This window comes from Bombina bombina, chromosome 3 (genome assembly GCF_027579735.1).
Source record: "Bombina bombina isolate aBomBom1 chromosome 3, aBomBom1.pri, whole genome shotgun sequence".
Lineage (NCBI taxonomy): Eukaryota > Metazoa > Chordata > Amphibia > Anura > Bombinatoridae > Bombina > Bombina bombina.
In genome coordinates this window covers 1112625134-1112641751 of record NC_069501.1, presented here as the reverse complement: position 1 = coordinate 1112641751, position 16618 = coordinate 1112625134, and the positions used below count along the sequence as shown (strand labels likewise).

The following is a 16618-nucleotide window of genomic DNA, read 5'->3' as shown; positions in this document are numbered from 1 at the left end:
CTCTCAACAAAGATGGAGGTCGTAAGAGGACTGTGGTGTGTTATACTTAGTTTATTTCTTCAATCAAAAGTTTGTTATTTTTAAATGGTACCGGAGTGTACCGTTTATCTCAGGCAGTATATAGAAGAAGAATCTGCCTGCGTTTTCTATGATCTTAGCAGAAGTAACTAAGATCCTTGGCTGTTCTCACATATTCTGAGGAGTGAGGTAACTTCAGAGGGGGAATAGCGTGCAGGTTTTCCTGCAATAAGGTATGTGCAGTTAAAATATTTTTCTAGGTGGAATTTGCTAGAAAATGCTGCTGATACCGAAGTAATGTAAGTAAAGCCTTAAATGCAGTGATAGCGACTGGTATCAGGCTTATTAATAGAGATACATACTCTTATAAAAGTTTTAAAACGTTTGCTGGCATGTTTAATCGTTTTTTTATATGTTTGGTGATAAAACTTATTGGGGCCTAGTTTTTTCCACATGGCTGGCTTGAATTTTGCCTAGAAACAGTTCCTTGAGGCTTTCCACTTTTGTAATATGAGTAGGAGGGGCCTATTTTAGCGCTTTTTTGCGCAGCAAAAATTACAGACACAGACATCCAGCTTCTTCCTGCATAATCCAGGACTTCTCTGAAGGGCTCAAAAGGCTTCAAAAGTCGTATTGAGGGAGGTAAAAAGCCACAGTAGAGCTGTGAGAGTTGTTGTGACTGTTTAAAAAACGTTTTTGTCATTGTTATTCCGTTTTTGGTATTAAGGGGTTAATCATCCATTTGCAAGTGGGTGCAATGCTCTGCTAACTTGTTACATACACTGTAAAAATTTCGTTAGTGTAACTGCCTTTTTTCACTGTTATTTCAAATTTGGACAAAATTTGTGTTTCTTAAAGGCGCAGTAACGTTTTTTATATTGCTTGTAAACTTGTTTTAAGTGTTTTCCAAGCTTGCTAGTCTCATTGCTAGTCTGTTTAAACATGTCTGATATAGAGGAACCTACTTGTTCATTATGTTTGATAGCCATGGTGGAGCCCCATAGGACAATGTGTACTAAATGTATTGATTTCACCTTAAACAGTAAAGATCAGTCTTTATCTATAAAAGAATTATCACCAGAGGGTTCTGTCGAGGGGGAAGTTATGCCGATTAACTCTCCCCACGTGTCAGACCCTTCGCCTCCCGCTCAGGGGACGCACGCTAATATGGCGCCAATTACATCAGGGACGCCCATAGCGATTACCTTGCAGGACATGGCTGCAATCATGAATAATACCCTGTCAGAGGTATTATCTAGATTGCCTGAATTAAGAGGCAAGCGCAATAGCTCTGGGGTTAGGAGAGATAAAGAGCGCACAAATGCTGTAAGAGCCATGTCTGATACTGCGTCACAGTATGCAGAACATGAGAGCTTCAGTCTGTGGGTGACATCTCTGACTCGGGGAAACCTGATTCAGAGATTTCTAATTTTAAATTTAAGCTTGGGAACCTCCGTGTATTGCTTGGGGAGGTATTAGCTGCTCTGAATGACTGTAACACAGTTGCAATTCCAGAGAAATTGTGTAGGCTGGATAGATACTATGCGGTGCCGGTGTGTACTGACGTTTTTCCTATACCTAAAAGGCTTACAGAAATTATTAGCAAGGAGTGGGATAGACCCGGTGTACCCTTTTCCCCACCTGCTATATTTAGAAAAATGTTTCCAATAGACGTCATTACACAGGACTTATGGCAGACTGTCCCTAAGGTGGAGGGAGCAGTTTCTACTTTAGCAAAGCGTACCACTATCCCGGTTGAGGACTGTTGTGCTTTTTCAGATCCAATGGATAAAAAATTGGAGGGTTACCTTAAGAAAATGTTTATTCAACAAGGTTTTATTTTACAGCCCCTTGCATGCATTGCGCCTGTCACTGCTGCGGCGGCATTCTGGTTTGAGGCCCTGGAAGAGGCCATCCATACAGCTCCATTGGATGAAATTATTGACAAGCTTAGAACGCTTAAGCTAGCTAACTCATTTGTTTCTGATGCCATTGTTCATTTGACTAAACTAACGGCTAAGAATTCCGGATTCGCCATCCAAGCGCGTAAGGCGCTATGGCTTAAATCCTGGTCAGCTGACGTGACTTCAAAGTCTAAGTTACTCAACATTCCTTTCAAGGGGCAGACCTTATTCGGGCCTGGCTTGAAGGAAATTATTGCTGACATTACTGGAGGCAAGGGTCATACCATTCCTCAGGACAGGGCCAAATCAAAGGCCAAACAGTCTGATTTTCAAAATTTCAAGGCAGGAGCAGCATCAACTTCCTCCGCTTCAAAACAAGAGGGAACTGTTGCTCATTCCAGACAGGCCTGGAAACCTAACCAGTCCTGGAACAAGGGCAAGCAGGCCAGAAAGCCTGCTGCTGCCCCCAAGACAGCATGAAGGGACGGCCCCCTATCCGGAAACGGATCTAGTGGGGGGCAGACTTTCTCTCTTTGCCCAGGCATGGGCAAGAGATGCTCAGGATCCCTGGGCGTTGGAGATCATATCTCAGGGATATCTTCTGGACTTCAAAGCTTCTCTACAAGGGAGATTTAATCTTTCAAGGTTATCAGCAAACCATATAAAGAAAGAGGCATTCCTAAGCTGTGTGCAAGACCTCCTAGTAATGGGAGTGATCCATCCAGTTCCGCGGATGGAACAGGGACAGGGGTTTTATTTAAATCTGTTTGTGGTTCCCAAGAAAGAGGGAACCTTCAGACCAATCTTGGATCTAAAGATCTTAAACAAATTCCTCAGAGTTCCATCATTCAAAATGGAAACTATTCGGACCATCCTACCCATGATCCAAGAGGGTCAGTACATGACCACAGTGGACTTAAAGGATGCCTACCTTCACATACCGATTCACAAAGATCATCATCGGTTCCTAAGGTTTGCCTTTCTAGACAGGCATTACCAATTTGTAGCTCTTCCCTTCGGGTTGGCCACAGCCCCGAGAATTTTTACAAAGGTTCTGGGCTCACTTCTGGCGGTTCTAAGACCACGAGGCATAGCGGTGGCTCCGTATCTAGACGACATCCTGATACAGGCGTCAAGCTTTCAAATGGCCAAGTCTCATACAGAGATAGTTCTGGCATTTCTGAGGTCGCATGGGTGGAAAGTGAACGTGGAAAAGAGTTATCTATCCCCACTCACAAGAGTCTCCTTCCTAGGGACTCTTATAGATTCTGTAGAGATGAAAATTTACCTGACGGAGTCCAGGTTATCAAAACTTCTAAATGCTTGCCGTGTCCTTCATTCCATTCCACGTCCGTCAGTGGCTCAGTGCATGGAAGTAATCGGCTTAATGGTAGCGGCAATGGACATAGTGCCATTTGCACGCCTGCATCTCAGACCGCTGCAATTATGCATGCTAAGTCAGTGGAATGGGGATTACTCAGATTTGTCCCCTCTACTAAATCTGGATCAAGAGACCAGAGATTCTCTTCTATGGTGGCTATCTCGGGTCCATCTGTCCAAGGGTATGACCTTTCGCAGGCCAGATTGAACGATTGTAACAACAGATGCCAGCCTTCTAGGTTGGGGCACAGTCTGGAACTCCCTGAAGGCTCAGGGATCGTGGACTCAAGAGGAGAAACTCCTCCCAATAAATATTCTAGAGTTAAGAGCAATATTCAATGCCCTTCTAGCTTGGCCTCAGTTAGCCATCCTGAGGTTCATCAGATTTCAGTCAGACAACATCACGACTGTGGCTTACATCAACCATCAAGGGGGAACCAGGAGTTCCCTAGCGATGTTAGAAGTCTCAAAGATAATTTGCTGGGCAGAGTCTCACTCTTGCCACCTGTCAGCGATCCACATCCCAGGCGTAGAGAACTGGGAGGCGGATTTTCTAAGTCATCAGACTTTTCATCCGGGGGAGTGGGAACTCCATCCAGGAGGTGTTTGCTCAACTGATCCATCGTTGGGGCAAACCAGAACTGGATCTCATGGCGTCTCGCCAGAACGCCAAGCTTCCTTGTTACAGATCCAGGTCCAGGGACCCGGGAGCGACGCTGATAGATGCTCTAGCAGCTCCTTGGTTCTTCAACCTGGCTTATGTGTTTCCACCATTTCCTCTGCTCCCTCGACTGATTGCCAAAATCAAGCAGGAGAGAGCATTGGTGATTCTGATAGCGCCTGCGTGGCCACGCAGGACCTGGTATGCAGACCTAGTGGACATGTCATCCTTTCCACCATGGACTCTGCCTCTAAGACAGGACCTTCTAATACAAGGTCCTTTCAATCATCCAAATCTAATTTCTCTGAGACTGACTGCATGGAGATTGAACGCTTGATTCTATCAAGGCGTGGCTTCTCCGAGTCAGTCATTGATACCTTAATACAGGCACGAAAGCCTGTCACCAGGAAAATCTACCATAAGATATGGCGTAGATATCTTTATTGGTGTGAATCCAAGAATTACTCATGGAGTAAGGTTAGAATTCCTAGGATATTGTCCTTTCTCCAAGAGGGTTTGGGCAAAGGATTATCAGCTAGTTCTTTAAAAGGACAGATTTCTGCTCTGTCTATTCTTTTGCACAAGCATCTGGCAGAGGTTCCAGACGTCCAGGCATTTTGTCAGGCTTTGGTTAGAATTATGCCTGTGTTTAAAACTGTTGCTCCCCCGTGGAGCTTAAACTTGGTTCTTAAAGTTCTTCAAGGAGTTCCGTTTGAACCCCTTCATTCCATTGATATTAAACTTTTATCTTGGAAAGTTGTGTTTTGGATGGCTATTTCCTCGGCTCGAAGAGTCTCTGAGCTATCTGCCTTACAATGTGATTCTCCTTATCTGATTTTTCATGCAGATAAGGTAGTTCTGCATACCAAACCTGAGTTTTTACCTAAGGTGGTTTCTAACAAGAATATCAATCAATAGATTGTTGTTCCATCATTGTGTCCTAATCCTTCTTCAAAGAAGGAATGTCTTTTACATAATCTGGACGTAGTCCATGCCTTGAAGTTTTACTTACAAGCTACTAAAGATTTTCGGCAAACATCTTCCCTGTTTGTCGTTTACTCTGGACAGAGGAGAGGTCAAAAAGCTTCGGCAACCTCTCTTTCCTTTTGGCTTTGGAGCATAATTCGCCTAGCCTATGAGACTGCTAGACAGCAGCCCCCTGAAAGGATTACAGCTCATTCTACTAGAGCTGTGGCTTCCACCTGGGCCTTTAAAAATTAGGCCTTTTTTGAACAGATTTGCAAGGCTGCGACTTGGTCTTCGCTTCACACCTTTTCAAAATTTACAAATTTGATACTTTTGCTTCTTCTGAGGCTGTTTTTGGGAGAAAGGTTCTTCAGGCAGTGGTTCCTTCTGTTTAATCCTGCCTTGTCCCTCCCATCATCCGTGTACTTTAGCTTTGGTATTGGTATCCCACAAGTAATGGATGAACCGTGGACTGGATACACTTAACAAGAGAAAACATAATTTATGCTTACCTGATAAATTTATTTCTCTTGTAGTGTATCCAGTCCACGGCCCGCCCTGTCCTTTTAAGGCAGGTCTAAATTTTAATTAAACTACAATCACCACTGCACCCTATGGTTTCTCCTTTCTCGTCTTGTTTCGGTCGAATGACTGGATATGGCAGTGAGGGGAGGAGCTATATAGCAGCTCTGCTGTGGGTGATCCTCTTGCAACTTCCTGTTGGGAAGGAGAATATCCCACAAGTAATGGATGATCCGTGGACTGGATACACTACAAGAGAAATAAATTTATCAGGTAAGCATAAATTATGTTTTTGAAGGCTTTGTCTGCATTTCCACCTTCTAATAAACGTAAAAGGTCTTTTAAAACTTCTCATTTAGCTGATGAAATTTCAAATGACCAGCAACATAATAATTTATCCTCTTCTGATGAGGATCTATCTGATTCAGAAGATCCTTCCTCGGACATTGACACTGACAAATCTACTTATTTATTTAAAATAGAGTATATGCGTTCTTTATTAAAAGAAGTGTTAATTACTTTGGATATTGAGGTAACCAGTCCTATTGACGTTCAGTCTAATAAACGTTTAAATGCTGTTTTTAAACCTCCTGTGGTTTCCCAGGGGTTTTTCCTGAGGCTATTTCTGATATGCTTTCTAGGTAATGGAATAAGCCAGGTACTTCTTTTATTCCTTCTTCAAGGTTTAAAAAATTGTATCCTTTACCAGCTAAATCTATAGAGTTTTGGGGAAAAATCCCCAAAGTTGATGGGGCTATTTCTACTCTTGCTAAACGTACCACTATTCCTATGGAAGATAGTACTTCCTTTAAGGATTCTTTAGATAGGAAGCTTGAATCTTATCTAAGGAAGGCCTATTTATATTCAGGTCATCTTCTCAGACCTGCTATTTCTTTGGCTGATGTTGCGGCTGCCTCAACTTTTTGGTTGGAGAATTTAGCGCAACGAGAATTGGATCCTGACATATCTAGCATTACTCGCTTACTGCAACATGCTAATCATTTTATTTGTGATGCCATTTTTGATATTATCAAAATTGATGTTAGATCCATGTCTTTGGCTGTATTAGCTAGAAGAGCTTTGTGGCTTAAATCTTGGAATGCTGATATGACATCAAAATCTAGATTACTATCTCTTTCTTTCCAAGGTAATAATTTGGTTCTCAGTTGGATTCTATTATTTCAACTATCACTGGAGGAAAAGGAACAAAAACTCTATCCTCCTCCCAAGGAATTTGCTTCCAGTTGGAAGCCTTCCTCAAATTGGAATAAATCCAAGCCATTTAAGAAACCAAAGTCTGCCCCTAAGTCAGCATAAAGGTGCGGCCCTCATTCCAGCTCATCTGGAAGGGGGCAGATTAAGGTTTTTCAAGGATTTTTGGATAAAATCTGTCCAAAATCATTGGATTCAGAGCATTGTCTCTCAATGGTATCGAATAGGATTCAAAGTAAGACCTCCTGTGAGAAGATTTTTTCTCTCATGCATCCCTGTAAATCCAGTAAAAGCTCAGGCTTTTCTGAAGTGTGTTTCAGACCTGGAGTCTTCAAGGGTAATCATGCCAGTTCCTCCTCAGGATCAAGGTTTTGGGTTTTATTCAAACCTATTCATTGTACCAAAGAAAGAAAATTTGTTCAGACCAGTTCTGGATCTGAAAATTTTGAATCGTTTTGTAAGAGTACCAACTTTCAAGATGGTGACTATAAGGACTATTCTGCCTTTTGTTCAGCAAGGATATTATATGTCCACAATAGACTTGCAGGATGCATACCTTCATATTCCAATTCATCCAGAACACTATCAGTTTCTGAAATTCTCTTTTCTAGACAAGCATTACCAATTTGTTGCTCTTCCATTTGGCCTAGCAACAGCTCCAAGAATCTTTTCAAAGGTTCTGGGTGCCCTACTATCTGTAATCAGAGAACAGGGTATTGCAGTGTTTCCTTATTTGGACGATATCTTGGTACTCGCTCAGTCTTTACATACTGCAGAATCTTACACAAATCAACTAGTGTTGTTTCTTCGGAAACATGGTTGGAGGATCAATTTACCAAAAAGTTTCTTGATTCCTTAGACAATGGTCACCTTTTTAGGTTTCCAGATAGATTCAGTGTCCGTGGCTATGTGCATGGAAGTTTTAGGTCTCATGACTGCAGCATCGGACGCGATCCCCTTTGCTCGTTTTCACATGAGACCTCTACAGCTTTGCATGCTGAATCAATGGTGCATAGATTATACAAAGATATCACAATTAATATCCTTGAATCCCAATGTACGACACTCTCTGACATGGTGGATAGATCACCATCGTTTGGTTCAATTGGCCTCTTTTGTTCGGCCAACCTGGACTGTGATCACAACAGATGCAAGTCTTTCAGGTTGGGGATCTCTGAAAGCACAAGGGGTTTGGAAATCTCAAGAGGCGAGATTACCAATAAATATTTTAGAACTCCGTGCTATTCTCAGGGCTCTTCAGTTTTGGCCTCTGCTAAAGAGAGAACTGTTCATTTCTTTTCAGACAGACAATACAACTGGCTTATGTCAATCATCAGGGTCTGACTCACAGTCGCCAAGCTATGAAAGAAGTATCTTGGATACTTGCTTGGGCGGAATCCAGCTCCTGTCTAATCTCTGCGGTGCATATCCCAGGTGTAGACAATTGGGAGGCGGATTATCTCAGCCGCCAGACTTTACATCCAGGGGAGTGGTCTCTCCATTCGGATGTGTTTTCTCAGATTGTTCAGATGTGGGGTCTTCCAGTGATAGATCTCATGGCCTCTCATCTAAACAAGAAACTTCCCAGATACCTGTCCAGGTCCAGGGATGTTCAGGCGGAAGCAGTGGATGCACTGACACTTCCTTGGTGTTATCATCCTGCTTACATCTTCCCGCCTCTAGTTCTCCTTCCAAGAGTGATCTCCAAAGTCATCATGGAACAGTCTTTTGTGTTGCTGGTGGCTCCAGCATGGCCCCACAGGTTTTGGTATGCGGATCTGGTGCGGATGTCCAGTTGCCCGCCTTGGCCACATCCGTTACGGCCGGACCTACTATCTCAAGGTCCGTTTTTCCATCAGGATCTCAAATCATTAAATTTGAAGTTGTGGAAATTGAACACTTAGTTCTAAGTCATAGAGGTTTCTCTGACTCAGTGATTAATACTATGTTACAAGCTCGTAAATCTGTCTCTAGAAAGATTTATTATAGAGTTTGAAGACTTACATTTCATGGTGTTCTTCTCATGAATTCTCCTGGGATTCTTTTAGAATTCCTAGAATTTTACAGTTCCTTCAGGATGGTTTGGATAAGGGTTTGTCTGCAAGTTCCTTGAAAGGACAAATCTCTGCTCTTTCTGTTTTATTTCACAGAAAGATTGCTATACTTCCTGATATTCACTGTTTTGTACAGGTTTTAGTTCGTATTAAGCCTGTCATTAAATCAATTTCTCCTCCTTGGAGTCCTAATTTGGTTCTGAAGGCGTTACAGGCTCCTCCATTTGAGCCTATGCATTCTTTGGACATTAAACTACTTTCTTGGAAAGTGTTGTTCCTTTTGGCTATCTCTTCTGCTAGAAGAGTTTCTGAGCTATCTGCTCTTTCTTGTGAGTCTCATTTTCTGATTTTTCATCAGGATAAGGCAGTTTTGCGGACTTCTTTTCAATTTTACCTAAGGTTGTGAATTCTAACAACATTAGTAGAGAAATTGTTGTTCCTTCCTTATGTCCTAATCCTAAGAATTCTTTGGAGAGATCCTTACATTCTTTGGATGTGGTAAGAGCTTTGAAATATTATTTGGAAGCTACTAAAGATTTCAGGAAGACTTCTAGTCTATTTGTTTTATTTTCTGGTCCTAGGAAAGGTCAGAAGGCTTCTGCTAGTTCCTTGGCTTCTTGGTTGAAACTTTTGATTCATCAAGCTTATTTTGAGTCGGGTCAGGCCCTGCCTCAGAGAATTACAGCTCATTCTACTAGATCAGTTTCCACTTCGTGGGCTTTTAAGAATGAAGCTTCAGTTGATCAGATTTGCAGAGTGGCGACTTGGTCCTCTTTGCATACATTTACTAAATTCTACCGTTTTGATGTATTTGCTTCTTCGGAAGCAGTTTTTGGTAGAAAAGTTCTTCAGGCAGCTATTTCAGTTTGATTCTTCTGCTTTTGATTTAAGTTTTTTCTTTCAAAGATGAAATAAACTTATTTTTTTGGGTTGTGGATTAATTTTTTCAGCGGAATATGGCTGTTTTTATTTTTATTCCCTCCCTCTCTAGTGACTCTTAAGTGGAAGACTCCACATCTTGGGTATTGATATCCCATATGTCACTAGCTCATGGACTCTTGCCAATTACATGAAAGAAAACATAATTTATGTAAGAACTTACCTGATAAATTAATTTCTTTCATATTGGCAAGAGTCCATGAGGCCCACCCTTTTTATGGTGGTTATGATTTTTTTGTATAAAGCACAATTATTTCCAAATTTCCTTTGTTGATGCTTTTTACTCCTTTCTTTATCACCCCACTGCTTGGCTATTCGTTATTATTCTTTGTTGAAGATACATCTAGATATGTAGTGTGCACATGCCTGAAGCACTACATGACAGGAAATAGTGCTGCCATCTAGTGCTCTTGCTAATGTATAACATTGTTGCAAAACTGCTGCCATATAGTGCTGCAGACACACATACACTCCTGAACTTAGCTTTGTGCTTTTCAACAAAGAATACAAAGAAAACAAAGACATTTTGATAATAGAAGTAAATTGGAATGTTTTTTTAAAATTGTATGTTCTATCTGAATCTTGAAATATATATATATTTTTGACTTTTATGTCCCTTTAACTTCTATTCCAAGAATTGTATTCCCCTTGTTGGTCCTGTTTTCCATGATTTGCCCGGTTAACTGATGTTAATCCTCTGTATACCATGGATTTAATGTACATGTCTATATGAGTGGTACACTTTTTGACATTAAACAGGCCTGCTTAGCAAAAATAAATAATTAAGGGGTTATTAATCACTGCAAATGCTGTTATAAAGCATCATTTTGTAATAAATAAGGGGACAGTTTCAAGGCTTCATTTCTTAAAATGTAGAAATGGGTAGTTTTTACTGTGTGTCCTCATTGTATTAACTCTAAATAATTAGTAGTTTAAAAATTGATATTGAAATTTGCTTAAATGGACAGTAAAGTAGAATTAAACTTAGAGCAAGCCATTTTAAACAGCTTTCCAATTTACTTCCGTTATCTAATTTGCTTTATCTTTAAAACCTTTGTTGGAAATCATACCTAGATAGACTCTGAAGCAACAATGCACTACTTAGAGCTAAAATGCTTATTAGTAGCTGCACATAAATACTTCTTGTTATTGGTTCACTTGATGTGAAAATTTTTGGGCTTTTTGTCCAGGGGTCAAGTCCTACAAAAACAGTGGGAAATCACCAAAACTTCCACTATCCTCACAATTAATATTGTGTGCATTTAGTGTATTGTAGGTAGTGCTACTGCCCTTTACTAGAGTTTCTCACTATCCCTCTAACCAGACTGTGTTCAAGCTCCTCCCACCAACAGCAGCAGTGATTACTGAAGCGTTTCTGTTCTCTGTCCAGGGGGAAAACCTGCAAAAATAGTGCAGGAACTCTGCTCCCATGCTTTTTTGCTGGACTTGACCCTTGTTTTAGTCCCTTTAAAGGTTTATCTTACAGAACTCAAAAGTTTTCAATATATATGTACTTTTACCATATATATGAAGAACTATTTCTAAATGATAAGCTTCTTGTATTATTCATTTTAACTAGTTCATTAGCACGTTTTCCCAAAACAATGCAGTAGTTCTGGTGGCATAAACAGCTTTATTTGTTTCAACAAAAGCAATTTTACATAGCAATTTTTGGTATATAATCCCTATTTAGGTATTTAGCGAAATATTTATGACAACATTCCAATAATTTGGGATGGAAGAGTATCCTTGATAACTTATTTCCTAAAAAAAAATCATATGCAATATTTATACTTTAAATAAAACTTATAGAGATTTGGAACAAAACGTTATTTATTAGTTTGCAAGTTTTTATGTGAACTTAAAAAATAATGGTAAAAAAAATAAAATAAATATGTTTTTTAAAGCGATTGACCCTTTAATCAGTAGGAATGTGCATCTGGATCTTTCATGAGGTTGCGAAAGTGGAATTAAGTAGCGGCTCGTGCCCTTCGGATATTTTCGTAGCTGGATTGATTCCTTTAAAACATCCCCACACTATGATCTCTGCAAATCCAGATCTTAGAGTGGGCATCTTTTACAAGAATCAATCCAGTTACGGAAATATCCGAAGGGCATTAGACGCTGCTTACTTCCAAATCCGGATTCTTACAAAAGATCTGAATGTGAATCCCTATTAATTGGTACGTTTAATGACCATTTCATGTTTATGCAACAATTTCCCTAATGCTGTATTTAGATTAAAGAAATGAAACAGCAATATCCAAATGAAACGTTTTGTTTTTATTTACACTTATGAGATTTATCGCTTGTTTACTTTTTATAGCATTGCTCATATCCTGAGAAACGATCCACCTGCTTCTGATTTTACAATTGATTTGAAACATGAGGTAAGAAATTTTTCTTTGTTAACAATTAGTATTTTTTATCTCAAGTATGTGCTAAAATTACATTGATATACATCTTGTAAGTTTGATTAAAAAGTAATGTATTCTTTTAGTAGTTAGCACATTTGTAAATTCAGTCATTTAATTTGCATTTTGTTCCCACAAGATTATTGTGGTAAATGTTTTAATTGGCCCCTACAAAGGCTAACTCAAGTTTTTTTGTAGGATCTGTAGCCTTGATGATATTGGTTCTTTACATTTTTTTCACATCTGTTCTTTATATATATTTTTATTTTTATTTATTTTTTGGCACAGCGGAATTTGAGGGGTGATCATTCTCTACTTACATTCTAACTTATTTTCTTGCTATATCATTTTTCCGTTAGCTCTATAGCAATTTATCCAAATTATGAACTCTTCTATTCTGTAGTAATTTTTCAACATTATTAAAGATGTGGATTTTATATTCTATAATATGGTATGGTGGAATGCAGTCACTGGTTAGGACTGTATGATGTTTGGCATTTATATATTTATTTATTAATTTATGTTTCATAATACTACTACCAACACTAGCAAAAAAAAATAAAACAAATTCGACAGCATTTTAAAATTAGAATTATAAAAAATATTGTTATTGATTTGCTTTTCTCCAAAAGCTCTGACTAGAAATTCAGACATTTTTTAAAGGGATAGAAAGGTCAGAAATGAAATGTGCATGGGTGCACTTTAGTTAGAAATATAAACATTTTTGCAATATTTTCCATTAGCAAAAATGTTTTGAGGGAAAGTTGTTGCTGTTTCAGACATCCCAACCTGCAAAAACTCCCAGTTATATATTGGACACCTGGAGTTTCAGGGAGATTGCACTCCATTTGCTGGCATCAGGGAGCTGCTATTACAATCAGGGAGAGTTGGGATTTTTTTGCAGTATATGCACATATCCTGTGAGGGCCTGTGCACGTGTATTCACACCTTCTCAGGGAGCCAGCAGTGGCTTGTCTGACACAAATGACATAGTCAGCAGCAATGTAAACACCTGTGAGCTGTCTGAGCAGGCATGTTGTTTGAATACTGGTGCATGGGCCCTCATAGGATATGTGCATATGCTACTGAAAAACAATTATAATTTTTACTAGAAGCATTTTTGCTAATGGAAGTTTTTTATGAAAAAATGCTTCTATTTCACATTGAAATGCACCCATGCACATTTAATGTCTATCCCTTTACTTTAAAAACAACATTTTCAAACCTTTGTAAATGTAGTTTGTGCTCCAGCATGACACTGACACATCACTTAGGCATTAAAGGTGCATAAAGCACATTCATGATGTACTTCTAATATTTAAATTTGCTTCATTTCCTTGGTATCCTTTGTTGAAGGAGCAGCAATGCACTACTGGGAACTAACTGAACACATCAAGTGATCCAATAGCAATATGTGTGCAGCAACCAATCAGCAGCAGTAGTGCATTGCTGATCCTGAGCCTACCTATGTATGCTTCCCAACTGTTATTGCTGTATAAATGCGACATACTGGTACAATGAGAAAGGTTAATCACTATAGACACCTACAGTCTTGTAGAGCTGTAAACACCAGAGAGAAAGGAACACACATATCACACAAACACATATTCAGGAACAAAGATTTTGATGGCAAATAAAAACCATAGGTCTATTTAAGAAACAATGTACTGTGATTCCCCCCCCCCATCCTCCCTCTCTATTAATGTGTACCCACTGAGCCATTTTACCTGCTGGGGTGTTTTAATTTGTTTACAGATAGCTCAGTTACCTTGAGTTTGTCTTTGGAAAAAAACTGCTTTTGCTTGTTGTTCCTCAACCTATATTGATTATTTAAATACTTAAGAATTTGTTATAGAAAAGCTATGTAAACAAGAATATGTGAAAAATAATTCTCCCAGTGGGGGTTGGACAGAGAGGAACAAAAATGTTTATTCCCCATTGGTATAAGTATTGGTCTCCCTGGGTATAGCAATATAAGATAAGGAAGATTTTGTGTAAATATAGAGAGATAAGCTAATGAGGTCTGCTCTTCATACAAGATCAGCCCATTTAATTGGCTTGTGGTTTTAGTTAGCAGAGACTATTTCATATACAAAACTAAACCTAAATGATTGATTTCCCATACATTTTTTACTCTACAGCTGGTATAAGAAGACATTGTAAACACATTGGACCAGATTAAGAGTGGAGCGCTATAGTTTGCACGCCAGTGTTATCAGGTTTTCACGTTTATATTGCTCTCATATTATAAGTTGAAAGTAAATGCAAACATGTGAGCGCAATCACAATTTATGCTAGAATGATTACCGCAACTTTAGTATCACAAAACATAAAATAAAAAATACATTACAAAGACAGTTACACTCATAATAACACCATCTAATAAAAAAATAAATGCACAAAAAGTTATAAAGGCTCAAAGATATGAGATCTTACATGTTAGAAAAAAAAAGAAAGGCAAAAGGATTTAACATTGAGATACATTCATATCCATGTCTAAATATGTGTATGTATTTATATACACATGTATTATTTATATGTGTGTATATATGTATTTACAGACATATATACACATATAAACACATAAATATATAGACATTTTATATATATATATATATATATATATATATATATATATATACATACACAGTATCTCACAAAAGTGAGTACACCCCTCACATTTTTGTAAATATTTTATATTATCTTTTCATGTGACAACACTGAAGAAATGACACTTTGCTAAAATGTAAAGTAGTGAGTGTACAGCCTGTATAACAATGTAAATTTGCTGTCCCCTCAAAATAACTCAACACACAGCCATTAATGTCTAAACCATTGGCAACAGAAAAGTACACCCCTAAGTTGAAATGTCCAAATTGGGCCCAATCAGTCATTTTCCCTCCCTGGTGTCATGTGACTTGTTAGTGTTACAAGGTCTCAGGTGTGAATGGGGAGCAGTTGTGTTACATTTGGTGTTATCGCTCTCACACTCTCTCATACTGGTCACTGGAAGTTCAACATGGCACCTCATGGCAAATAGCTCTCTGAGGTTTTAAAAAAAAATAATTGTTGCTCTACAAAAAGATGGCCTAAGCTATAAGAAGATTGCCAAGATCCTGAAACTGAGCTGCAGCATGGTGGGCAAGACCATACAGGGTTTTCACAGGACAGGTTCCACTCAGAGCAGGCCTCGCCATGGTCGACCAAAGAAGTTGAGTGCATGTGCTCAGCCTCATATCCAGAGGTTGTCTTTTAGAAATATACAGATGAGTACTGCCAGCATTGCTGCAGAGGTTGAAGGGGTGGGGGGTCAGCCTGTCTGTGCTCAGACTATACGCCGCACACTGCATCAAATTGGTCTGCATGGCTGTCATCCCAGAAGGAAGCCTCTTCTAAAGATGATGCACAAGAAAGCCTGCAAACAGTTTGCTGAAGACAAGCAGATTAAGGACATGGATTACTGGAACCATGTCCTGTGGTCGGATGAGACCAAGATAAACTTATTTGGTTCAGATGGTGTCAAACATGTGTGGCGACAACCAGATGAGGAGTACAAAGACAAGTGTGTCTTGCCTACAGTCAAGCATGGTGGTAGGAGTGTCGTGGTCTGGGCCTGCATGACTGCTGGCGGCACTGGGAAGCTACAGTTCATTGAGGGAACCGTGAATGCCAACATGTACTGTGACATACTGAAGCAGAGCATTATCCCCCCCATTCGGAAACTGGGCCGCAGGGTATTATTCCAACAAGATAACAACCCCAAACACAACTCCAAGATGACCACTGCCTTGCTAAAGAAGCTTAGGGTAAAGGTGATGGACTGACCAGACCTAAACCCTATTGAGCATCTGTGGGGCATCCTCAAATAGAAGGTGGGGGAGCGCAAGGTCTCTAACATCCACCAGCTCCGTGATGTTGTCATGGAGGAGTGGAAGAGGACTCCAGTGGCAACCTGTGAAGCTCTTGTAAACTCCATGCCCAAGAGGGTTAAGGCAGCGCTTGAAAATAATGGTGGCCACACAAAATATTGACACTTTGGGACCAATTTAGACATTTCCACTTAGGGGTGTACACACTTTCTTTTTTAAGAAACAATGAGTCCAAGGATCATCTTAATTACTAATGGGATATTCACCTCCTGGTCAGCAGGAGGAGGCAAAGAGCATCACAACAGAGCTGTTAAATAGCTCCTCCCTTCCCTCCCACCCCAGTCATTTTCTTTGCCTACGTTAGTGATAGGAAGAGGTAAAGTGAGGTGTTAAAAAAGATTCTTCAATCAAGAGTTTATTTTTTTTAAAGTAGTGCCAGAGTGTGCTGCTTTTTTCTAGGGTGTAGCCGTAGTCCATATCAGTCTCTTCAGTAGAGCTTTTGGTGGCTTTAGAGCAATGGGAACTTGTGAGACATAATTCTCACTGCGCCTCCCATATTCTGATGCTACCCTTACCAAGAAAACCTGAGGGATTTTTACTCAGGAATTTTGTTTGTTTCCAGGTCCATGGGAGGGAGAGGACCTCTTAAACCTGAGGACTGCCTTGCTGCCAGGCAGAA

The 16618-nt window shown here is 39.6% G+C and overlaps 1 protein-coding gene across 1 annotated transcript in view; it reads left to right on the top strand.

The window, feature by feature from the left end:
• B3GLCT (beta 3-glucosyltransferase) overlaps nt 1-16618 on the top strand; it is a 1048073-nt gene that overhangs the window by 625279 nt on the left and 406176 nt on the right. Inside the window, exon 8 of the mRNA XM_053708467.1 lies at nt 11983-12046. Coding sequence (XP_053564442.1) covers nt 11983-12046 — 64 coding nt within the window. The remainder of the gene's footprint in view (nt 1-11982; nt 12047-16618) is intronic.